The sequence below is a fragment of the Oncorhynchus mykiss genome, chromosome 5 (genome assembly GCF_013265735.2).
Source record: "Oncorhynchus mykiss isolate Arlee chromosome 5, USDA_OmykA_1.1, whole genome shotgun sequence".
Lineage (NCBI taxonomy): Eukaryota > Metazoa > Chordata > Actinopteri > Salmoniformes > Salmonidae > Oncorhynchus > Oncorhynchus mykiss.
Window position 1 is genome coordinate 59,468,459 of NC_048569.1, and position 25,699 is coordinate 59,494,157.

The following is a 25,699-nucleotide window of genomic DNA, read 5'->3' on the forward strand; positions in this document are numbered from 1 at the left end:
AGTTCACGTTGATAACTTCCTCATACTGTAAGGACAGACAAAAACAAAATGTGCAACAGTCTTGTGATACAAGATGCTGCTTTTAGTTTAGAGAGAATAATCACCAGTAGGATTCCTTACATACACTGGTATAAAAATCAGGAAGACCATACAGCACCTTTGCTTTTGAGTCACTTGTATTGGATGCTTATATCATTAGCTGCCTCACTACATGGGCTGACCTCTCAATAATTAACATCCAGATTCGCTACACTGGTCTCTTATTTTGTCTCCGGCTAGTGGTGAATCAATGGTAAATCCCCAAAATTAAAAGACCACAGCATGGGATACAAGCATGTACTGTATTGTCCTGTTAATATTCATTACAGCTCACATCATTCAATTCACACCATTCAATCCCAGACATTCCAAATTGGCATTCTCAGTATGCAGGCACAAACATCAAACAGCAGTCAGAAGGACAGTGTGATTCCTCACAAAACCCAGACATTCCTCCACCCCCCCCCCCCCCCCACAAAATGTAATCCATTGGAAGAAGTATTACTGGGATATTTCTGACATTTTGTCTTTATTCCTTTAACACACCATAATGTTGAATCTGTAGATGCTACAAAGCAACAATTAGTGTCATATGAAGCTGTAACGCTTTGCTCTGGGGTCCTACTAATAACCCCAAACAGGTACCCACAATGATCACGTTAACAATGGCTTGGTCGATTGTGTTGGTTCTCCTCTACACGCTAGGAGGCATTTGATAATGCATTAGACTCATAATACAGGTCCCTCAAGCGTCTATTAGCTCAAGCAATAGCTCTAGCGATGCAAAAGGAGCTAGGCTATCATCCTGTGCTATCACATGGACTATTTCCTACCCAGAGCAATAGCTCAAAGGTCTAAAAAAAAACAGGTGTTAGGTGTTATGTCCGATAGAGCGGTGATTATTATGCAATGATAGATGAGAATCATTGCTATCGATACATATATTGTTGAACATAATATACTCTGCGGGCATATCAAAGTTCCAGACTGGGGTGTCTGCTACTTTTAGCGTTATGATCCAAATTTGTAAGCATTACCAACAGAGTGAAAGTGAAAATGGATTCCTGCTGGTGATTTTCAGGATGTGCAATGATACAAGTAAAAGGAGGGCTGTGATTGGCTACAATGCCTACTACGTCAATTGCTCTGGATAAAAACGGGCCATAACTTAAACTAGCAGAGATCCCACTCTTGAACTTTGATATGCATGTAGACTAAAGTATGTTCAACAATATATTGATAAATAGGCCAAATCAAAAAAATCTATTTTCAATATTCAATTTGTCAATATTCATCAATTAATGTAAAAAATGTCTTATTGAAATTAAAATACTACTCATATTACAGAGCAAGAGGTAGAGCTTCATATGACACCAATCTTTACTTTCGCATCTACAGATGAAACATCCTGGAGCTTTAAAAGGAGGCCTAGGTGAGGTCCAAAATGACATACATATGCCAACTTTGATTCATTATTTCTCAAATTATGCTTTTAGATACAAAATGTCAAATATATGACAATCCTTCCTCCAAAGGACTATTCCATAGATTACATTTCGTGAAAACCCCCCAAAAGCATGTTTTGTTTGTTGGTCTGGTTCCGTGAGGAATCACTCATTAGTATTACATGTCAAACAACTTTTGAAGAGGGGGTCCTCTGTAGTCGATAGTGATCCTGACCCTCCGATTGACATAGTGGCAGGTACAGTACAGTTGACTGAAGCCATATGTATGTAGCTGCAGAAACGTTACAGAAAGTAGAATCTAAAAAAGGTCCATTTATAAGACATGGCATGCAGACCTTGACAAGGGTTTAGCGGGTTTTCATCCAGGAGGAAAGTGGCTAGTGCTGCTCCCATTTCCCCTTTGACAAATGAAAGCAGTTCCTATACAGGGAGGAAATGGTGGGAGAGGGAAGAACGTGGCGTTAATCCATTTCCCACGAGAAGGCTGTTCAAGGCCCCATAACTGGATCACAAGTGTTTTGGTCCTCGTTCGAGCATGTCTCGAGTTGCTACAATTTCTTTGAACCAGCACAAGAGTATCATACAAAGATACATACACACACACCCCCCCTCATCGAATATTAAAAGTAGAAATTACCAACGAATTTGTACACTGACAATGTGCAAATCAAGGCACTATTGACTTTACATTGAGCAAACTGTTTGGGTCTTCTCATAAGGAGACCGTGGAATGGAAATGTGCAATTGCCTGCAGTTTTTCCTCATGAAAACTAAGTATTTAAAAAAGAAAACATTTGTCCATAGAGTCCATGCGGCCGCGCAAACTTGATTTAATTTGTCTCTTAAAAAACTACAACAATATATTAAGTGTAGAAAAAGTGCTTGGTGACACATCCTGTTATTACCAGGCATAAGTCACAAGTATATAAACACACATCCATGATCCGTGTCCATGGCAACAGCGACAATAACAGACTCCATACTGTATCCTCAAGACCGAGGGGGGCCCACCATAGATATCCAGTTCCTTATCGAGTTCTATTCTGTCTCCTGTCTGTGTCAAGCTGGGTCACTATAGGGGATGTCGGGGTCTGAGAAGCATCTGAGGGCCTTGCTGGTGGCCTGGAGACTTTGTGGTGTGGAGCTAGAGAGGGAGGAGATGGAGGAGGAGGTGGGAGAGGGGAACAGGCCTTTGTCTGGACTGATGTACAGGGACTGGGTGCCGTCTTTGCGTCGGGCGGGCTGTTTCTGCCTCTTGAGCAGGCTGAAGCCATGGCTGGCAGGAGGGGTTGAGGGCCGCAGCGGGGGGCTGCGTGTGGATGCCCGGCGGCAGCTTTACCGTGCCGAGGATGATAGGGCGATGGTGTTGTGGCCGGGAGGTGGAGCCAGAGGAGACTAGGTTGCAGAGAGAGGAATGCCCCCTGGGGCCTTAGGTCTCTGGGCAAGGTCAACTTGGCCTAATTCAGCAGGAGAGAACGAGGATGAGAAAGTAAGTGTTAAGAGGGGAAAAAACAGCATCATCCACTCAGAGTTCGAGAGTAACAGCCATCCTGAAAGGGCTCAATATCACCACAAATAAACACCATGTTAGTTCGGTCAATATCTCTGCGTGCCACACAGACACTCATGCAAACACACAAAACGTTGCTTGTGAAACTGGGAGACCTCCGCCACCCTCTTTAAATGCACCACCAGTTTCTCCACAGCTTGTCTAGACCTACATCAGAGACAACATGGACAGACGGGGCCGGGTAGGCCGATGAGAAACACGTGTGTGAATAGGTAGGAAAGGGGGGGGGGAGACAGTACCTTTAATACTGACCTTCAGGCTCAGAGTTGTGGCAGCGCTCGTCCAGCAGGCTCTCAGAGCTCACCGACGCCTCAGAATCCAGGTTCTCCTGGTCTGAACCAGGCTGCTCCAGCTCTGGCAGTCTGTAGGCTAGTTCCTCCCTGGAAAATAGGGGGGAGGGAGAGAGAACAGAGGGGTCACAAAAGTAACCAAGGGTTGGTGGATATCCGCAACCCAAAACTATATCAAATCAGATATAAACACTGTATATAAATACAACCAGTGTATAAATCACAGTATTAAAATGTGCTTAATTCAGTAGTGAATCTAGGCGTGACTCAGAGGCTCTGCTCGGTTCTTACTTCTCCTGTTTGATGGACTTGATGCGCGCCATCAGGTTCTTCTCAGCCTCCGTATCGGAGTCCAGCGGAACATCGTTCCCTGGGACCACAGTCAGGTCAGAGCACTCTTTCTCATGCACCTGGGAGAGAACACACAGTTATTCAGGACACCTCAACGATTGGGCTATCGCAATGGCAAGTCTACACCATACCGGTTAAGAGGATGAATGAATGAATGAATGAATGAGAATGGTGGTGGTGTGGGGGTTAGGGGGGGGGGGGGGGGGGGGGGGCTGTGTTATGTAATCATGCATAGTGTTGCATAAGGTACCAGGGAACCATGATACCCTAAGGCAGGCAGGAGGTTGTGTCACGATCAGTAGGGAGCAACAGGCACTATGTTATTCAACCACACAACATGTAGGAAAACGGTATCGGATGGGAAGGGTTTGATGCACTATTGAACGCAGCTTGAGACTGCAAATCTAAGAAGAAGTCATGTCAAATGATACAAGGTTATTTTACACTAGGAGAAAAAAGTATATCATCAAGACAGACAAGTCATTCCCATGTCAAGCATTCCCCATTTCCCTGAGTTCCAATGCTTGGTACTGGTGAACAGGAAGAATCCACAAACCATCCCTCTAAAACCGTGGTTGTGCTGTGTGGAATCATGTATGTTCCACAAAGCACAAGTGAGTTATGATCAAGAGTTAAATGTCACTAAATACTAGTCAACCATACAAAAGTCAAACCATACACAAAATCCTATGTAGAAAAGACCAACAACACCAACCCAACACCATCACCCTGAAGAACCTTCCCATCACAGACGCTGGGGACTGAAACAAATATGCAGTATCACAGGGGTCTAACAAGTTCCCGGAGAGCTACTAAGAGCAGGTAAGGTACGCAGGAATTTGCTACAGCGCAGCACTAACAACTCTACTGATTCTGGTCTTTACTTGGGTCCACCATTCGTTGACTTAGTTGTGTTAACGCTGGGCTGGAACAAAAGCCTGCATGCCCTGTAGTTCTCCGAAACCATAGTTGGGTGACCACTGCAATATTGTATACTACCAGTTAGTATGAAAAGGAGGGGAAGGGGGGGCATCGACTACTACACGTCATGCACAGACGGGTGGACATGGCAAACTGCATCTAGCTACCAGGAGAACTGGAGCTAAGTGGATACGTACCACCACTCCTTTGTACGGAGCAGAAAACCTGAGGGGCAAATGCCAGTGCAGCTGAAGGGAGAACCACAAAACAATGAGCAGTAACCCATGGTGGACATGGGACAATAGAGAGTAGAACACTGCCCAACAGTACATCAAGTTCGTGACTATGGTTGGTTTGCCTAGTGAGTCTACGGGTCAATCCATTTCAACTCAGGAAGTAAACAGAAATTGAGAAAAACAAATTGAAATGTCAGTTAACTTCCTGAATTGACATGAGATTGAGCCCAACCCTGGGTATTGTTCAGACAGACCAAGGCATGTAGCATTGTGCGTACCGTGTTCTGCCTCTTGAGTTTGAGCTGGTTGACGGCCAGAGCCTCGGCATACTCCAGCTGTTCAATCTCTTCCATCTTCTCGTTGTAGCTTCGGATCTGCTCGTTGATCAGCATCTCCACACACCTGGGACACAGACATGACATGTTAGTCATCCAATTCTATTGTGTTAAAGGCACTGCATTGTTCTTCATAGAGTGAGTGTCCTTAGTTGCCTGAACAAAATAATCACTTGATAACAGCAAAGACTAGGGTTGAGATTAATCAAATTCATTCTAAAATGGACCATTTATCTTATTGTATTTCTTTCCCCCTTTTTTTTATTTCACCTTTATTTAACTAGGTAGGCTAGTTGAGAACCAGGTAGGCTAGTTCATTTACAACTGCAACCTGGCCAAGATAAAGCAAAGCAGTGCGACACAAACAACAGAGTTACACATGGAATAAACAAACAGTCAATAATACAATAGAAAAAGTCTATATACAGTGTGTGCAAATGAGGTAGGATAAGGGAGGTACGGCAATTAATAGGCCATAGTGGCAAAATAATTACAATATAGCAATTAAACACTGGAGTGATAGATGTGCAGAAGATGAATGTGCAAGTAGAGATACTGGGGTGCAAAGGAGCAAAAATAAATAACAGGATGGGGATGAGGTAGTTGGGCGGGCGATTTACAGATGGGCTTTGTACAGTTAGTGATCTTTGAGCTGCTCTGACAGCTGGTGCTTAAAGCTAGTGAGGGAGATATGAGTCTCCAGCTTCAGTTATTTTTGCAGTTTGTTCCAGTCATTGGCAGCAGAGAATTGGAAGGAAAGGCGGCTGAAGGAGGAAGTGGCTTTGGGGATGACCAGTGAAATATACCTGCTGGAGCGTGTGCTACGGGTGGGTGCTGCTATGGTGACCAGTGAGCTGAGATAAGGCGGAGCTTTACCCATCAAAGACTTATAGATGACCTGGAGCCAGTGGGTTTGGCAACGAATATGAAGCGAGGGCCAGCCAATGAGAACATACAGGGCACAGTGGTGGGTAGTATTTGGGGCTTTGGTGACAAAACGGATGGCACTGTGATAGACTGAATCCAATTTGCTGAGTAGTGTTGGAGGCTATTTTGTAAATGACATCAGAGTCAAGGATCGGTAGGATAGTCAGTTTTACGAGGGTACGTTTGGCAGCATGAGTGAAGGATGCTTTGTTGCGAAATAGGAAGCCAATTCTAGATTACATTTTGGATTGGAGATGCTTAACGTGGCATTTTAAATGATTTAAACATGTGTTCCAGATATATAAAGTAACAGTGGTTCCGGTCTATGCAGTGATCAGAGAGAGACTTACGTGGTGGTCTTGGCCACGTCCCTCATGCTCATGAGCGGGTCGGCGCTGTCTGGACAGCGGAGGATGCAGGGGGCAAACACGATGGCCAGGGAGTTGGGAGACATGCGGTTGTGAGACTCCTCCTTAGACACTCTGGGAGAGGAAATAAACGTTACTCATGTTTGAGGGGAAAAATGTGTCCTTTCAAATTGTATTCGTCCAGCATGGTGTTTTTTGTCATTAATCCTTTATTCAACCAATCGAGAGCCCCGGCCATGAGTATCGCACCTGACTAGATGGAAGACGAGCCTTTCCAAGGTGTTGAAGCATGCGGTGGGGAGTTGTTCCAACACTTTGTAGATGGCATGTAGCTGTTCTTGCTTTTCAGGATGTTCTGGAGGAGAAAAGTACCAACATTTTGGATCAACAACAAATGTAACGCAATGACACTCGACAATATTACACCACATTTCAACATGCAGTAGAATAGCTCAGTAGAATATACAAAGGAGAGCATAACCCACATGGGCTAATATAGGGGCTGAAGAAGAAAAGAGTAGCCATCTCTCTCAATCCTGGAGAAGAGCCATGGTCTTTAGCAGGGCAGAGTTTTGTCTAAACCTAGCGTTATAACAGGACTCACCTACGGCCCGAAGGAAGTCATTGTAATGAATGAAGGTCATGAGGGGGTCAGGCAGCTCCCTCAGCCACTGTTTGACCAGCCCCGTCACTGTGTGGATGGGGTAGTCCTCCAGGCACACAGCGTGGGGGTCTGCCACACAACATCAACCATTACACAAGTCATGGAATGGGAACATGAAGAGGCATTCTTACGTCATACATAAGATCTTTAGGCATTATGAAATAAAACAAACACGCTGGTGCTTACATGTTAAGTACGTCTTACGTAGAACCCTTCAAGTGTTAGCCTTCAATATCTTTGTAGCTCTCTTGAAAGCACTGCTATACTGTTTATGCTATGGCTGGTCCTTACCAGTCTCCATTAGCTGGTGGAGCTCCTTCATGCGGTTGGCAGAGCCAGACTTGCGGTAGATCCCCTCCGTGTACAGGCCGTTCATCTCCACGTGCTCCAGCATTATCTCCAGCACCATGGGAACAGTGTTCTTGTCGCTGGTCAGGTGACAGACTCGCACCCCAAAGTGCAGGCCTCCAGACTCCTCATCACTCTGCATACAGACGTCAACCGTCAGTGGCAGGTTAGTCACATAGGAGTAACATAGGGACCAATCCTGACTTGACATCAGCCAACCTAAGTCATGGTCCAAGAATGAGGTTAAAAAGTTTACCTTTTTGACACAAAACGTGGAGCAGTCTGTGACAATTTTGCAGAGGCACTTCTTGTGGCACACCATCTTGCAATCTGGAGGAATACAAATATTATCTTAGCATTTGAGTTCACGGTGGGGCTCAGAAGAATGTAAAAACTATTCTCAACATTCACATCAATCATTTGGAGTGTCGTACTTAAATATTTTCAGAATATTTGTGTGTGTGTGGTACTCACAGCTACACATGCAGGCTTTCTCCATGCCCCAGATATAGGAGCTGCACTGGTCACAGGACTGCATGATGTTAACCTGGTACGTGCTGAACACATGGTCCAAAGGGTTCTCCATCTAAACCATAACCACAGGACCATTGATATAAATCTTTAGAGAGTCATTTCTTTGAATACATACCTACCTGAATAGGTAGCCGCCAAAAATAATGGAAACACTTGAGTAAATTAGCAGTTGCTTCCACACAGGTGTGGTTCCTGAGTTAATTAAGCAATTAACATCACGCTTAGGGTCATGTATAAAAATTCTGGGCAGGCCATTGTTTTGGCTACCATGGCAATGCCCCTATAGGATGACAATGCCCCCATCCACGGGGCCCGAATGGTCCCTGAATGGTTTGATGAGCATGAAAACAATGTAAACCATATGCCATGGCCATCTCAGTCACCAGATCTCCACCCAATTGAACACTTACGGGAGATTCTGAAGCGGTGCCTGAGACAGCGTTTTCCCGTCAACAAAACACCACATTTTAGATGGAAGAAGGGTGTCGCATCCCTCCAATAGAGTTCCAGACACTTGTAGAATCTATGCCAAGGTGCATTGAAGGTGTTCTGGCTCGTGGTGCCCTAACGCCCTATTGAGACACTATGTTGGTGTTTCCTTTATTTTGGCAGTTACCTGTTTCATGCCATATTGAGAACAGAGTGGAAAGAATTTAGGGCTGATCCTTTGTACTTACACTCTTGTATTTTTTGCGCCTCTTCTTCCGAGTTTTATCAGGCTGAAATACAGACAAACACATCAATACCCAATTTATTTAACCCATATATCTATCAATGCTGTGTTTATCATACAGTGAGGCACTGGTTTTACAAAAGCCTTAAATGGTTGTGATTTGGTTTTTCTATTTGAGCAAAAGAACACAGCATTAGCCATAGCAAAATGCAGGAAATTAGCTTTAAAACTGCAAAATGTTCTCTCCGCTCCATGGCAAAATGTGAAAAATTGCAGGAAATTGCCTTAAAAATGCCTACACCGTCAAGATGGTGGCCTTTAAAATGTTTAGCCGCGCTGATGGGTAGATTGCCACGCCCCCTATCACACCCACCACCTAAGTCAAGCCTCTTTTTGACACAGAAAAAAACATTGATAATAGCCCTATGACAAAATAAGCAAGTTCACCTTAGCTGGTTCTGCCTCCTCCTTCTTGATCTCTCCCCGTATGAAGCCGTCCAGGACAGACTGAAAGAGGTTGACCACCAGCTGCACCTCACCCTTCTGCTTGTCTCCGGCCAGGCTGATCACCTTGTTCTGGTAGCCACGCATCAGACCGTTGTAGCCAATGTGGGGTTTCTGTCCACCACAGGAGAGAAAGAGAGAGAGTCAGAAATGCATAAAGCATCACCCATTCATAATCCATAGTGTGTGAGTGTGTGTGTCCACATACTGGGAGAGAGTACATTCCCTTGATGGTCTCTCTGAACTGCATGGTGGCTGTGACGAAGATGTGCTCGGTTGCCGACAACTGCTTCCCCCTGGAGCGGAAGTCATTCACCTACAGAGAGATTAAACACGTGGTCAATTGAAAATATCGCGGAGCATACAATAAGTGTATTTTAGCTCTATGCATCTGGAAACTACACAAGGTGTGTCACGGAGAACAACCCTCATAACAGTTAGGCTTTAGCTGTATGAAGAAGCAGAAAAGCAGTCCGACCTGATTCCCCAGGAACTCATCCAGATGTCGGAGCTCGTTGGCGTTGGTAATCTCCCGGTCCAGTGAGGCGTTCCACTGCTCTGAGACCCGTGTGGCCCGGCTGATCTTGATGGTGGGGTTCCGGCTCACCGCCCGACCTCCACTAGCTGGGTCTGGGTGGGAGCGGGATGTGTGAGAGAGGTGGTGTTGTGTGGAAGAGAGAGAGAGAGCAGTGTTGTCAATATGTACAAATACCATAATACATTATTTGAAAACAAACAGTGCTTGGAATAAAGATATCTAACTTTGCTGTAGAATCTGACAGCCATCAAAGCTCTAAAACTAGGAAGTACAACAAGCTGTAAAATGTAGATTGATGGGACCTGGGCGCATTTAATATATAGTGAACAAAAATATAAATGCAACAATTTCACTGAGTTACAGTGCCTTGCAAAAGTATTCATCCCCCTTGGCGTTTTTCCTATTTTGTTGCATTACAAACTGCAATTTAAATAGATTTTGATTTCATGTAATGGACATACAAAATAGTCCAAATTGGTGAAGTGAAATTTAAAAAAAAAAATAGTTTGTTAAAAAAAAGAAAAAAAAAAGGGAAAAGTGGTGCGTGCATATGTATTCATCCCTTTGCTATGAAGTCCCTAAATAAGATCTGCTGTAACCAATTACCTTCAGAAGTCACATTAGTTAAATACAGTCCACCTGTGTGCAATCTAAGTGTCATATGATTGATTAATATGTGTGTGTGTGTGTGTGTGTGTGTGTGTGTGTGTGTGTGTGTGTGTGTGTGTGTGTGTGTGTGTGTGTGTGTGTGTGTACGCACACCTGTTCTGAAAGACCCAGAGTCTACAACACCACTAAGCGGCACCATGAAGACCAAGGAACTCTCCAAACTGGTCAGGGACAAAGTTGTGGAGAAGTAGTGATCAGCGTTGGGTTATAAAACAAAAGTTCTGAAACTTTGAACATCCCACGGAGTACCATTAAATCCATTATTATTAAGCACCACAACAAACCTGCCAAGAGAGGGCCACCCACCAAAACTCGCAGACCAGGCTAGGAGGGCATTAATCAGAGAGGCAACAAAGAGAACCCTGCAGGAGCTGCAAAGCTCCACAGCGGAGATTGGAGTATCTGTCCATAGGACCACGAAGCCGTACACTCCACAGAGCTGGACGGAACCCATCCAACTTGAAGGAGCTGGAGCAGTTTTGCCTTGAAGAATAGCCAAAAATTCCATGTGCCAAACTTATAGAGACATACCCCAAGAGACTTGCAGCTGTAATTGCTGCAAAAGGTGGCTCTACAAAGTATTGACTTTGGGGGGGGTGAATAGTTATGCACGCTCAAGTTCTGTTTTTTTTGTCTTATTCATTGTTTGTTTCACAAAAAAAAAAGTATTTTGCATCTTCAAAGTAGTAGGTATGTTGTGTAAATCAAATGATACAAACCCCCCCCAAAAAATTTAATTCCATTTTACTTCCAGGTTGTAAGGCAACAAAATAGGAAAAATGCCAAGAGGGGTGAATATTTTGCAAGCCACTGTACAGTTCATATAAGGAAAATCAGTCAATAAATTCATTAGGTCCTAATCTATGGATTTCACATGACTGGGCAGGGGCACAACCATGGGTGGGGGCCTGGGAGGGCATATGCCCACCTACTGGGGAGCCAGGCCCAGCCAATCAGAATACGTTTTTTACCCACAAAAGGGTTTTTATTACAGACAGAAATACTCTTCAGTTTCATCAGCTTTCCGGGTGGCTGGTCTCAGACAATTACGCAGGTGTAGGAGCCGGATGTGTAGGTCCAGGGCTGATGTGGTTATACGTAGTCTCCGGTTGTGAGGCCAGTTGGAAGTACTGCCAAATTCTCTAAAACTATATTGGAGGCGGGCTTTATCTATGTTAGATAAAGGAACATTCAGTTCTCTGACAACAGCTCTGGTGGACATTCCTACAGACAGCATGTCAATTGCGCACTCGCTAAAAACTTGAGACATCTGTGGCAGTGTGTTGTGTGACAAAACTTCACATTTTAGAGTGACCTTTTGTCCCCAGCACAAGGAGCAGCTATGTAATGATCATGCTGTTTAATCAGCTTCTTGATATGCCACTCCTGTCAGGTGGATGGATTATCTTGGCAAAGGAGAAATGCCCACAAACAAGGAGGTAAACAAATTTGGCCTCAACATTTGAGAAGTAATATATGTGTGTATGGAACATTTCTGGTATCTTTTATTTTAGCTCATGAAACATGGGACCAATACTTTACATGTTGCGTTTATATTTTTGTTCAATATATTTAGTTTTGTCCATGAAATGAAAGCTTTTAACTTCATTCCAAATTAGTTTTTTTTTACGGGGTTCTTCATATCACTGTAGATATAACATCCCTTTTTACCCCTCTTAAACGGCAAACTCATGCACTGCCATAGCATGAGGCTCGAGCCAAATTCATGAAAGGTCCAAACTATCTTGTTTTGATAAGAGCTTAATCCTACTTGCCTCATTATTTACCCTGAAAGCAAACACCTGGATTTTCTCTCTGGGTCCCATGTTCAGGAAGTGGCTGACCCTGGTTCACCCCTACCTACGTCACTGCACTTTTCCAGCACCTTCACATGATTAAAACCACTGACAATTCCAGACCAGATCAGCACAAATAATGTGAGCCTTATTGTATAACCTATTGTAGAACTAGGACAGAGTTTTTCCTGGTCAGGTCACATATTTGGTGTCCCTCAAGGCTGCGACCAGGTGCCTCTTACCTTCTCCTCGTTCGATCAGGGCCTGGGCCATGGTCAGTTCTACATCGTCAGGGGTCTGAGGCTCCTTATGGGGACGTTTCTTCAGGATCTTCCTCAGGAACCCTGTGGGTCTACAGCACAATCAAACTGTAACCGCACTCAGTCAACGTAAATGCACTGTAAGTCTAACATGGGTTATTAACGTGTATTATGGTTTTTAATGGGGTTGACTAATTATTGGCGCAAGACTGCACTAAAGTAAATAGGCACAGGTGAGTAATGTGTCTAATCCTAATAACATGTATAACAATTACAAGAGTACCTGTTGTTCAGACATAGATCACATCTGCCACCATGCATGAGAATTGGATAGAACATGCTTTGTTTTAGTGAACAGATGTGTGAGATGTGAATGCTGAATCTTTATGAAGTGTGAATATCAAGAGGCAGACCTGTGAGGGTTTATGTATTCAAGACTACAGTACTACATTTTCTCATCGTTACAGTCCAGCACCACATATTTTCAGAGTTTACAACTCCGCTCACTGAGAACCATGGTAACAATCCAAAGCTAAATCAAAACAAAGCGCAATATTCGATCTTCCAATCCGATAACTTTGTCATGGCACAGCACATTCAAAAAAAGTTAATTAATGAAAGAGTAAATGAAGTTAAAGAATTTATCCCATCCAATAATCTGTCTCTATAGCTATATATGGGAAACTCTTGTTTGTGCAGCAAGCCACATGGAGCTGGACAGTTTGATTACACAAGAAAGAGTGTTTTCCCATGGGCCATCTGACTCAGACTGCCTGGGTGGACAAAATCGTCTGCTGAAGTGTTTTCCTCCACTGTTACTATATTAGCCTCTTTCCATCACCATCACACAAGCATTGGGGTTATCCGGAAGACCCTTAGGACATAAGTATGCGATTTGACATCCAAACCCAAGGCATCAAACCATAATATTGGCCAAGTATGGTTCTAATCTACACCACTAGTTCCCAAACCATTTTATGCTGTGACCTGCCAAAAGCTCTTATGACTCATCAAATAAACAAAACCAATATTTCTAGGTCCAACCCAGTCTCTTTTCACAACCCAAAAGGAAACAGCCATGAATCAAGGCAGGACTATTCTGTTCCCCATCCTGCTGTACAATATCTCCCATTAGTTTCCCTGAAGCAGCGTACTTCTCTGGGGTGGAAGGATGAGTATGGACAGTGTCCTGGTGGCCTGATGTGTCATGGGTCCTCCTCTTCATGCTGCCCTTTGACCCATCCTCTGTAGGAGACTGGCGATACAGGGAGAAAAAATAAGAACAGTGTGAGGAATCAAACTACACAATTCCATTCCCATTGAGCAGGTGTTCAAAAGCACAGTTTGAGAAGATAAGGCCTTGTTAGAAACTCAATGGTGATAGATCATTTGTTTCAGATGTGATAGGAAAGAGATAACATTTCCAGCAATCAAGAATGGCCCCAACCAAATAGCAACCAATAAACTTCCATGAGAACCCCACCTACACAACTTCCAGAAACACCCAATCTTGGCGACAATTACCTTAAAAGTTCACCACTTCTCATAATTGATACACAAATTATGGATGACGTTCTCATTTTATTACCTGAAAAATACACCCATGTTTATTCCCATCAGCACATTGACCTTTTTTTGTGGTGGATTTGGGGAAAGCCAAATTATTGAGTCCACAAATAATCTAGGACCACTTGTTATTTAAGTAACAAATTAATCATTCAATTGAAAAATGAGAGTTGCGTTAGTAATCCACAGGAAAGTCATTGCCTAATAACACACTTACAGTAAGAGCCTGGCAAAAAGGTAGCTACGTTACAACTACTTCTTTTTTTGCTGCCATGGACATGACATTTGATAAAAGAAGATTAACTGCTGGGTGAAATAGCCCATTATGACACACATGGCTTGCCGAAACAGCAAAATCATGACGGTCGACCAGAAAGGTTTTCATTGTGGAGTTGACCAACCCTGAAGTGTATACACTCCGAAGCCTCTTTATTATGTTCTGTGTTACATCTAAGGAAGTGTATGATGATGGGGTTAAACACTATGGCAGAAAAGGTCAGAAAATGGAGTCCAGAGATAAAGAGCCAAAGGTGTGCGAGGAGGCACCAGGTTTGCTTTGGCTGGCAGGGCTCAGTTTCTCTGAGATGGCAAGCTGTGCTCTGGCTTTGTGATTATACCTTATCCATGGACTTTGAGTGCAAGGGCCTGCTTGGGCCCACAGGGGACAAAGGGAAGCAGGTCCAATAGTCCACTTCTGCACTTTTCTTAAAAGGCGAGCGTCTACGAGCTAGCCGACGTTTGTGTTTGGCACGTTTACGGTAACGTGATCTGACCTAGCCAGAAAAGCACAACGACACTTTGAGCTTCCATTCAGATGCCTTGCAGGAAGGATGTGATTGGCTAGCTTCAGCCTGTTCAGATCTGATGTGCTGCCCTCATATTTGATGAAAAAAAACAGTTAATAAGAAAAGGCAAGGCACATAACATGGTGGGTATAATACTAGAGCAACAAGCATGTTACCTCTCTGTTTGACGTAGCACCAGCCGATCCAGGGGACATAGCATCAAAAGATGACGAGTTTCCAACACTCCTGGAAATAAAGTAAGTACGATACAGAGATGAGGGAAATTCATGCTCATAACTGGGGGAATCATCAGTCCTTCCTCATGTTGCAAAAACAATGACATCCTGAAGCAAGTATAGTGTAGATATCAGAAGGATATGAAATGTCGTACTGTGAATATTTTTTTATCCTGTCCTTGCTGTGGGCCTCAGGAGGACTGGTACTCTCTGGTTGTTGTACATCAATCTTCCCCTCCTTCCATTTCTCTGCCTTCTCCTTCATAGCGTCTTGTTGGCTGTACCGAGTCAGGTTGCCTGGACCCAGGACCTCATGGCCGTTCCTGTTAGCCATTGGCTCAGGGGGGTTCAGGGGTAAGGTGCTGGGGCGTATAGGAGCAGGGGTGGTGGCTTTTGCTTCCTTCTTCCCCTTGTCGTCCTTCTTCCAGGCTACAAAGGTGTACTGGTCCATCTCCTTGCTATCCGTCCGGCCTTTTGGCTTTTCCTCAGCTCGGCTGGCTGCCTCCTGATCTATGACCTTAGGGGATGGCTCCTCCTTGGTGGCTGCCGAGGCGACCCGCTTACTCTCTCTCTGGCTGTGCTCCAGGCCCCGCTGGCGCCGAAGCTCCCTCTTCTCCTGGCTCCTGGAGGCTGTGACCTTGTGGAGGGGGGGAGGACGTAGCTTCTTCTGCCCCGACTGGGGGTCTGCGGAGGGGGTAGCCTCCGCAGCCGCCTGAGCCCCCTTGTGTCTCTCTGGTGAGTGGGGGGCAGCTGCCTCTGTGGTCCCCTCCTCCTCGGGCTCCTCGGAGTGGGCTTGCTCCTGTTCCTCCACAGCCTGGCTCTCCTCCTCCAGCTGGGGCCCAGCCTCAGCCTGTATACTGATGCCCTTATCAGGCTGGGAGACTGCAGAAGCATTCCCCTTTTCCACCTTCTCAGAAGGTGAACTAGCTGCAGCTTCTCCATCTTCCACTTCCTCCCTCTGCTCCTCCTTGTCCTGGACAGGCACTTTGTCCCAATGCCGGTTCTCATCTAGAGTCCTTTCAGCTACCACCTGTGCCTCTAGTTCCTCCTGTGTCTCAGGTTCCTCATTGACGCTTTCTGCCTGCCTCAGCCTTGCCTCTTCATTCTCCCTCGCCCTCCTCTCCGCGGACTCCCACTCTGCCTCTTTCTTTCTCCTGAACGCCTCTTCCTCTGCATCCATTTCCAGTTGGGTTGCCTCCTCTGCCTCTCTCACTAGCCTAGCTGCAGCTTCCTCCCTCCTGGCCTCCTCTTCCTCATCCTCCTTTTTCCTCCTGTCCTCCCGTATTGAATGGCACCTGTAAAGTCCAACATGATTCAGAGGTTGTTCAACATCCATATCACAATGTTAGGCATCTCTTACAATTTTCTAAGTATTTATAACAAATAACTGTGGGGATTCTGGCAACACCAGTACCGGAATTCATGAGATGTTGTTAATAATAACTTAGTCGCTGTTTACCAGTATCTCGAGGCATTTCAAACGTTATAAATACTACATGAAGTATTTCAGTGGTGTGGCCTGGTGCTGTACCTCCTCCGTGCTGAGTGTCCTCTGGCCAGAGCCTGTATCTTCTTGATGCTGGTCCGCCTGCGGAGGTACTGTGATCTCTGTCTAGAGCCCCTCCAAACGGCCTGAATCAGCGTGGCCGCCTGACGCCGTCTCTCCTTGTGTTGCCTACGCCATGCACGCTGGAAGGGACGAACAGGGGCAAGAACACATTATTAGCCTGTCTGCAGAAATATGATCGTCTCATATAGGAAGGTTATTGGACAATTTATATGTATTTCTTGGTAAGAAATAGACACAGAAAATGATAGTATTCAAGGCATTCCATACAGGGAAAAGTAATATCTTTGAACTGACATCAGTGCCTTTTCTGTACAGACAGTGTTATGGTGGAACACATAAAGGAAGGGTTATCACACAGCTTACCTGGATCAAGATGGCCGCCTGTCTCATCTCCAAGAAGTACCTCCTCTCCAGGCGCGCCCTGAACCAGAGCTGCAGGAAGATGATCTTACGCATCACGTCCTTGTGCAGCGTGTCCTGCAGCTGCTGACGCTCTAGTTCCTTCAGGTAAACCTGAGGATCACAATTGAAGAGATACAAGAGACACATAAGTGGAAAACTCTTATTATATATCTCTTTGGGGAACATAGGCCACCTGTTCCTTTTCCTTATGCTAATAGTTTAGAAAGTAACACCACGATAGCCTATATCTTTAACTTATCATAGGAAAGTGAGGTTTCTGAGTAAAAAGAGTGAAGGAGCACTTGTCTAACCTTGGTTTTGCCTATCTGGTAGGTGGTGTGGTCTAGATTCATCCTCTGGAACAAGGCTGAGATGTCCTCTGGCTTGGAGGGTGTGGCGTTTTTGGGCAGCAGCACTCGGAATTGCTCGATGAATTCCTATTTATGGAAGGTACTTAGTTCATTGACCAACACAATCACAGATTTTCATGAAATAGACAAACTACTTATTTGAAATTCATAACAGACACACCAAAAAAAATTGGGGTCCACCACATGACTTTGACCGCACATTTTTTTTCATAACACATTCTTGTCCAGTACACGATTTTCTTCATAATGAATTCCAATTTGTTGTTAGGGTCTTGGAATTATAGGTTACGGTAATTGGCCACGCCAATGTACACGATCAGACATAACCATTGGAGGGGAGAGGGCAGGATTAGCGCATATCAGACAACTTTTTTTATCATGTGATTTGCACACATGCGTTTGGGTTGCTAGACCTTCACGTTATACACACATCCTCCCAGACCAAACTCCCTCCTATCATTTCTGTATAAAGTAACCTACTGCCTTTATCTGTGATTGAAGTGGACTGTATACAAAATCGTGTGGAGGACAATTATTTTCGTACTTTATTTGTGTCCGTCATGAATTTCTACTTCACAATAATTTATGATAGTGGGTTACATTAAGACAGACAATGCCCAATAAATATTTTCCCTCTTATACTGAACAAAAATAAACACATATGTAACAATTTCAACGATTTTACTGAGTTACAGTTCATAAGGAAATCAGTCAATTGAAATAAATTAAGCCCTAATTTATGGATTTCACATGACTGGGAATAGTAATCTGCATCAGTTGGTCACAGTCAGTATACCAGTCAGTATCTGGTGTAAACATTTATTTACCTCATGCAGCATGACATTTCTCAGAGTTGATCAGGCTGTTGATTGTGGCCTGTGGAATGTTGCCCCACTCTTCAATGGCTGTGCGAAGACGCTGAATTTTGGTGGGAACTGGAACACTGTCGTACATGTCGATCCAGAACATAGCAAATTTGCTTAAGGGGTGACATGTCTGGTGAGTATGCAGGCCATGGAAGAACTGGGACATTTTCAGCTTCCAGGAATTGTGTACAGATCCTTGCGACATGGGACCGTGCATTATCATGCTGAAACATGAGGTGATGGCAGCGGATGAATGGCATGAAAATAGGCATCTGGATCTTGTCACGGTATCTCTGTGCATTCAAATTGCCATCAGTCAAATGCCATTGTCTGCTTTCTGTAGCTTTGCCTGACCATACCATGCCACCATGGGGCACTCTGTTCACACACCGCCATACACTGTCTGCCATCTGCCCGGTACAGTTGAAACCAAGACTCATCCATGAAGAGCACACTTCTCCAGCATGCCAATGGCTATTGAAGGTGAGAATACCAAACTGTAGTCAGGTCAAGACCCTGGTGAGTAAGACAAGCAAGCAGGTGAGCTTTCCTGAGACGGTTTCTGACAGTTTGTGCAGAAATTCTTCAGTTGTGCAAACCCACAATTTATCAGCTGTCAGGGTGGCTGGTCTCAGACGATCATGGAAGTGAAGAAGCCAGATGTGGAGGATCTGGGCTGGCATGGTTACACATGGTCTGCAGTTGTGAGGCCGGTTGGACATACTGCCAAATTATCTAAAACAATGTTGGAGGCGGCTTATGGTAGAGAAATGAACATTCAATTATGTAGCAACAGCTCTGGTCGACATTCCTGCAGTCCGCATGCCAATTGCACGCTCCCTCAAAAACCTGGGACATCTGTGTTATTGTGTTGTGTGACAAACTGCACATTTTAGAGTAGTCTTTTATTGTTCCCAACACAAGGTGCACCTGTGTAATGATCATGCTATTTAATCAGCTTCTTGATGCAAGACATCTGTCAGGTGGATGGATAATCTTTGCAAGGGAGAAATGCTCACTAACACAGATGTAAACAAATATATGTCCAAAATGTGAAAGAAATAAGCTTTTTGTGAGTATGGGACATGTTGCATTTATACTTCTGTTCAGTATATATGTCAGAGTTACACAGTTAGCTATTGGTAAATAATCAACAACAGATTGCTTCCTTCCCGGTGTCTGCTGGCTATCTGAGTCAGTGAACAGGTGCAGCGTACCTGGAAGGTGTACTTGGCTCCATAGCCAGACCTTCGGATGCGAACAGTCTCCAGCATGCCTGTGTAGCGCAGCTGCTGCAGCACCAGGGTCTCATTCAGACACATCTCCTTCTGTACACACACACACAGAGAGAACGTCGTTAGAGGAACCAACGCAATCATTTTCCTCATCTTGGTTGTAAGTAGTAGCCTAGTGGGGCGGCAGGGTAGCCTAGTGGTTAGAGCGTTGGACTAGTAACCGAAAGGTTGCAAGTTCAAAACCCCGAGCTGACAAGGTACAAATCTGTCAGTTAACCCACTGTTCCTAGGCCGTCATTGAAAATAAGAATTCGTTCTTAACTGACTTGCCTAGTTAAATAAAGGTAAAAAAATAAAATAATAAAAGTTATTTACTTATGCATATCCATGTACAAATAACATAATGTATAATAACTGATACCAATAATGTATTGATGCTCATGTGTTATATGACTCCTAATGGAACTGTACCATGTTTTACTATAACTGCTTTTAGTGTCACAAAACTATGAGTTGTCCACAAAGTGTTTTTTAAAATCTGTATTTTGTATTGTATTGTATTGTATTGTATTGTATTGTATTGTATTGTATTGTATTGTATTGTATTGTATTGTATTGTATTGTATCATTGTGGATGGACACTTATAAAAAAACAAAACGCCGACTCTGGTAAAACATGTTTTTAGTGAAGTGACTTTACCTTCTCAGAGTTGGAGCGAATACACCGGACGAAGAAGGGCTCTGCTCTGCCCAGATTCTCCAGCAGCTTTGTCAGAGAGGTCTGTCAATGTAAAAGAGGTTTCATGTCAATTAAGACTTACCTCAACAAATAAACATGCCCCGTGTTCTGCATCTGCATTGTATGAAGTGAGACTATGTATTTTTAGGTGCATGTATGTTAGTGGCTGCCTGGCTGCAGTATTTGCTGGTGAGATCAGCTGACCTGGAACTGAGCGCTGATGCTGGGGGTCTTCTTCTTCTTGTTGAGGTGATGCAGAGACTTGGTGGAGCGGTCGTGGATGGTCCGACCGACGATGAACTTCAGGGAGCGAGAGTCCAGCAGGCTCTAAGGAACAGCATCAACACCACAGAGTTCTAAACGTCTGCAGATAGCACAACAGTCTCATTGATACTCAGAGTTAAATGAAATATTTTGAAGGAACAAGACCCTCTTGATATGCCACACCTGTCAGGTGGATGGATTATCTTGGCAAATGAGAAATACTCACTATAAGGGATGTAAACAAATTTGAGAAAATATTTGAGAGAAATATGTTTTTTGTGCATATGGAAAATGTCTGATATTTTATTTCAGCTCATGAAACATGGGACCAACACTTTACATGTTGTGTTTACATGTTGTTCAGTGTACATTAGTGAAATGTAGCAGATACATTTCCTAATGTTTTGCTTAAAGCTAATCTTGCATTTTACCAGAGAAAAGTAGGATGGCTACACCGAGTCAGAGCGCTGTCTGTTGATAGATTGCCCGTTTTGCACTTCTCCACTCGGATGAGAATTCACACAAGCACAAAATCAGTCTGATGCCAAGCAGAAATTACAATAATAAGCATTTTAGATCTGTTCACAAAACGCAGCAAGCTATTCCTTATGCGTTTTATATTTTCCTGCGTAAAAAAAACTAAGAATTCTGCAGTAACGCGATCCCTAAGTTACCTTGCTTGTTATCCAAGTAAGTGGTTTAATTAATAAGGTGAAGGGGCATCATATTGTGTTAGCTTTCTGCCGTGCTTGAGTCAAAGCCCTTTGGGTGAGTTCTGTACAGATGCCACTGCCATCTTTTGATATCCTTGCGTTTTTTTGTCCTCCGTTCTTGACCCGTCTGCTCCTCCCCCATCTTCTCAGAGCACAGCAGGCAGGCCCATTGCCCTAGCGACTCCAGACTCCACACAGACACAGCGTGTACACATGCTGCTCCAGAGCCAGAGTATCGTTTTCCTTCTGACAAGCATGTCAAAACTTTGTTCATTTGCACAATGCAGCTCATTCACTTGTATTATGTCCAAACTCAACAAAAATTACATTTTTTAGCTCCTACCTATATATGTATAATTTTATGAGCTGGATTGCCTGTCTTTGCAATTAGTTTATTCTCATTTGCGCTTGTTAACATATCTAGCTAGCAGCCTCCATGGAAATTCACTATTACTTGTGCAAATTTTGTTAGCATTCTGGCAATAGACATTAATATAGGCGTGCACATAGCTGGCGTATGTATGGTGTATGAAGTTTACCTTGGGTATAATCTGTTTCTGCTTCGCGTTCTTGTTTTTCCTGTGGGGAAAGGATAGGTTAGTGAGAGTGGCTCAGCTCAGAGACGTCGCTGAAAAGGTCTACGGGTGAGCATGGGGGCGAGCCGTGTTAGTATGGTGAGTCATGCTCAGTCAGTGAGGCGTGAGGGCTGGCACCTGGAGTATGGGTGGGATGACAAGGGCTGATGGAGGGAGGTTGCGGGATGGAGGAAGGGGGAACCTGGCCAACCAAAATCAGCCAGCCCGGCCAAGACCCATACGACCTATAGGATTACGAGACGTGTTCCCCCAGCTATCTTGTTTTCATCACTACATATAGAGCATTATATAAGCCTTCGGTTTATAGTGGAACTGTTGCCATGTCCCGACTACACTGCTTGACAGTGTGTTATTTGTGAGGTCAACACTCAACTTTTGCTTTGTTTGACTGTGTTGAAAATACTTGCATAGACTATACCCAACAACTATAGTTTTATATAAGTTAAAAGAAACAATAATTTGTAACAAACTTTTACGTTATTTTTGACTTCACAGTCATACACAGTTTCATCTAGAAGCCAAAGCATTCAGGTGAGTAATGTCCTTGTTCATGCAGCAGCTGATATTCAAGCCATCAGTGCATCCTCAGCTTTTATCAAGGCCTCTGCATTTCCATTAAAACCCATATGGGCAAAAGCTTTGTTGCACTACAACATCAGCCTCATGCTAATCAACATCACATTGGGACCCAGTCTATCTGGGCCTTGCATTTCACTATCACGAGCAGCCTTGTGTTGTTGGGCATCGTTCTGCAAATAATTAGGATTCCTGTGAGGAGGTCTTTGTTCGTAGGTGCATTTTTCATGAGGTGTGGTCTCAAACAGCTAATTACCTAGCTTGTCTGTCACGGGTTGAGAGCTTTAACAACCATGTGAGGTGAAGACATTTTTTTGTAGTCAAATCAGGTGTGCTAGTGCTGGAACAAAATGTGCAACTAAGGGGATGCCTCAAGAGGACTAAGGTTGAACACTGTTCGAGCTGGGTTGGACTTGCTAGGCCAAGCTGGGCTGGACTGAGCTGGAAGGGGCCAGGGCTACAGACTCACTGAAGGAGGTGTCGAGGGAACCGCAGGCGACCCCAGGACTGCAGCAGCTTGCGAGGGTCCTCACCATCCAGCTGCAAGTCCTTAATGGAGCTGATTATCTGGGCATGCATGTCCCTGATTCAACCCAGCAAGGGCCACAGTGGGTGAAGAGGACGGTGGGGAGGAGACGGGATAAGGGGGGGGGGTTGGGCACGGGGCATAAGGGGAGGGCAGGGGATGTAGGAACACCGCTGTTAGGACACCTCAAACGACAGAAAACCCCCCACCACCAAAGAACCCACTTCCAAAGAGAAACACACACACAACCGTTAGAGGTCTGAAGTCGGGAGAGCAAGTAAAACTTCTGGTTAACATGTGGGACAATGCCACTTCAGTTCAGACCACCCAGCCATTGCTGCAGTAGAAAGTGAGAGGTTGTGCACGGTGTGGATGTTCGCACACGCCATACTCCTGTAAGTAAGTATTGTGAGCATGCATTCCTGAATCAAAGCTTCAGTGGTTGACATCTTTTCTCCATGCTGGTGTTACACTGCTGGCGACTGGGATTGGTTTTATACTGGTGGTAAACTGGGGTGGACTGGTGTTGTTAAGATGGCTGTTCCTCTGGATCCATGCATTACTGTACTTACCACTCTGATCAATAAACCAAGGGAGGTCAGGCAGGAAGGGACGGGCCCATAAGGTACCATAGAAAAAACGCCCCCTAGACATGACGTCGTCAGAATTTTCAGGTCTGAAGGGACCAGATAGGGGGAAGCAGTATGGTGGAAACTCCCCCAAGCTAATCGAAAGCCTAGGTGGAGCTATACCCATCTTACCTATACTCTTTGCAAACACACAAGGGGTAGGGCCCTAAGGAAGGAGCTAGGGGTGGTTTAAACACAACTGCTCAGTTCCTCTCAGAGAATGCTCATATTAGAACAGGGGCTTTTGGTCCATTTAGAAACTACAATGATGCATTTCACTTTCTCCATCGGCAATTGTTTATTACATTTCCGACCTCATCACTAGTACTCCAGGACCTGAGATGTATAGCACTTGCCCTGACCTGTATCATTAACTAAACTTTACTACTACTACTGTTTATTAGTGTGCACACGTTCTTAAATGCTATACTAACCATATGTTAGTGTGCCCAGCCTTTCCAGTTGTTTCCTCCCAGTAAAATCAGTAGATTATCAGAGCAGGGCAGCACTAAGACCTTCCTGTGTTCTACATTAACAATAATAAACTAGGATGTTGAGACAGATTACCGTGGTCGAGAGATGAAGAGCGAAAGAAAGGGAGACAGTAACAAGCGCAATGTGGTGGAAAATAGAGAGCTAGAACGGGGGGAAGAGAATACAAAACAAGATGCTGATGATTATAAGGGAAAAGGTTTGCAGTGTTTGATGTTTATATGAAGTATTTTTCTGTTGTCTGACTCTGCATGTTTCATATTAGGACTTCCCTTTCCAAACTAAAGAAACCTATGCCTGCTGCAAACCTTCATGACGTAGAGTCTCTCGTGTATCTCTGACATGATGAATATGAGCAAACTCAGAGCGGGAATGAGCCAGAGGCTAACTGCCCGTAAAAACAATACTGTCCCTTCCTCCTGCTTGACCTCCCTCCATCCTTCTTCCTGCTCTCCTCCAGTCCACTTACTTCTTACTCTCATAGCTAGCAAAGATGTCTTCGAAGGCCTCTAGTGGGCGCTCGTCAGAGTGATCAAAGTAGAAATCGAGCATAGAAGCCCGTCTGTGGAGGGGAGAGAACAGCACACGGCGTCACCCAGGGGCAGGGGAGAAAACGCAGGGGCCAGGATGACATGAAGGAGGATTCATTCCACCATAGAGATATTATTGCATGGATTTGATTCTATGGATTTGACAGAGCTTGCGTCATACAAGCGACCAGGAAGCACACATGGGAGCCAACTGTTTCATTCAGTTCCATTTACCGGGGGACTAGTGGGAGTTCTATTTGGCTCCCAGTACAGATACACTTCCTGAACAATCTTATGATTTATAATCATGATAACACTGTCTGATCCTGCTTCATGTAATCCTAGGCGCTGGGACACAGATCCCACAGTACAGGTGCTCACCCTTTCATTTGTCATCTTTGTGACAAATGGATTTCTTAAAAATACTTTTACAAATAAAATGGAGATTGATGACCAAATCACAACGTGTTCTCTGTGAGAGAGGCCCCCCAATCAGGGACTAGTAAGGGGCTTGTTATTGTAAGGCAAACTGATTGAAGTTATTCTGGTTCATCCTAAATACAAATCTTTTGTCTGTATAGTATAGATTCAGTGAGATGACTTGGTCTTGGATCAAGGTAGTCGGGTTTGTGCATTTAAAGTGGATTTCTGATGGAAAACTGAGGCATTGCCCGTGGGCTTTAACGCCAAAGGCACTCTGGTAGATTGTAATCACTGTGAACACCTGCCGTTGTGCCTCAGGGGAGAGAGAGAGAGACCCATCTGTCAATCACGACATCACACCCAAAACAGTAGAGGAAGATGGCCCATTTCACAACGCTACCAGAGTATATCTCAATTTCCACATTAACATACTATCTAGTACGCATGGCGAGGGCCAGCCATTTTTTGTGACCTAACAGGAAAAACACACGAGGGCCCTATGCATGGGCAATACATCACTTCTTTCTAAGTGGTACAGAAATGTGGATACTGGGACAAATGTTTCCCTTCTTCCCTGTGTGTCCCTCTCCGTCAGAGGTCTGTGCCTTACCGGTACATCCTTTCTACAGGCGTGTTGGACCTCTGCAGCTCCCCCAAAGGAGTCCTGGAAGTGGGGCGCTGCACACCTGTT

The 25,699-nt window shown here is 44.5% G+C and overlaps 1 protein-coding gene across 9 annotated transcripts in view; it reads right to left on the reverse strand.

Moving 5' to 3' along the window:
* Nucleotides 1-321: 321 nt before the first annotated feature.
* Nucleotides 322-25,699, reverse strand: part of LOC110524184 (unconventional myosin-IXb) — a 94,897-nt gene continuing 69,519 nt past the window's right edge. For 2 of the 9 annotated variants that reach the window (XM_021603586.2, XM_021603585.2), the window contains exons 14-43: nucleotides 25,619-25,694; nucleotides 24,525-24,617; nucleotides 22,878-22,991; nucleotides 21,776-21,815; nucleotides 20,464-20,586; nucleotides 20,221-20,301; nucleotides 19,503-19,613; nucleotides 17,360-17,485; nucleotides 17,010-17,159; nucleotides 16,608-16,765; nucleotides 15,232-16,371; nucleotides 15,017-15,086; nucleotides 14,673-14,828; nucleotides 13,644-13,744; nucleotides 12,472-12,581; nucleotides 9,705-9,856; nucleotides 9,435-9,542; nucleotides 9,170-9,340; nucleotides 8,727-8,768; nucleotides 7,990-8,101; nucleotides 7,772-7,845; nucleotides 7,459-7,651; nucleotides 7,108-7,236; nucleotides 6,753-6,858; nucleotides 6,486-6,617; nucleotides 5,152-5,275; nucleotides 4,835-4,885; nucleotides 3,657-3,775; nucleotides 3,328-3,455; nucleotides 322-2,962 (exon numbers count right to left, since the gene is read on the reverse strand). In XM_021603586.2, coding sequence (XP_021459261.2) covers nucleotides 2,901-2,962; nucleotides 3,328-3,455; nucleotides 3,657-3,775; nucleotides 4,835-4,885; nucleotides 5,152-5,275; nucleotides 6,486-6,617; nucleotides 6,753-6,858; nucleotides 7,108-7,236; nucleotides 7,459-7,651; nucleotides 7,772-7,845; nucleotides 7,990-8,101; nucleotides 8,727-8,768; nucleotides 9,170-9,340; nucleotides 9,435-9,542; nucleotides 9,705-9,856; nucleotides 12,472-12,581; nucleotides 13,644-13,744; nucleotides 14,673-14,828; nucleotides 15,017-15,086; nucleotides 15,232-16,371; nucleotides 16,608-16,765; nucleotides 17,010-17,159; nucleotides 17,360-17,485; nucleotides 19,503-19,613; nucleotides 20,221-20,301; nucleotides 20,464-20,586; nucleotides 21,776-21,815; nucleotides 22,878-22,991; nucleotides 24,525-24,617; nucleotides 25,619-25,694 — 4,352 coding nt within the window. In that variant the 3' untranslated portion in view covers nucleotides 322-2,900. Of the gene's footprint in view, nucleotides 2,963-3,314; nucleotides 3,456-3,656; nucleotides 3,776-4,834; nucleotides 4,886-5,151; nucleotides 5,276-6,485; nucleotides 6,618-6,752; nucleotides 6,859-7,107; nucleotides 7,237-7,458; nucleotides 7,652-7,771; nucleotides 7,846-7,989; nucleotides 8,102-8,726; nucleotides 8,769-9,169; nucleotides 9,341-9,434; nucleotides 9,543-9,704; nucleotides 9,857-12,471; nucleotides 12,582-13,643; nucleotides 13,745-14,672; nucleotides 14,829-15,016; nucleotides 15,087-15,231; nucleotides 16,372-16,607; nucleotides 16,766-17,009; nucleotides 17,160-17,359; nucleotides 17,486-19,502; nucleotides 19,614-20,220; nucleotides 20,302-20,463; nucleotides 20,587-21,775; nucleotides 21,816-22,877; nucleotides 22,992-24,524; nucleotides 24,618-25,618; nucleotides 25,695-25,699 lie in introns of all 9 variants that reach the window. The other 7 variants (XM_021603587.2, XM_021603589.2, XM_021603591.2 and 4 more) reach the window with 7 other exon arrangements.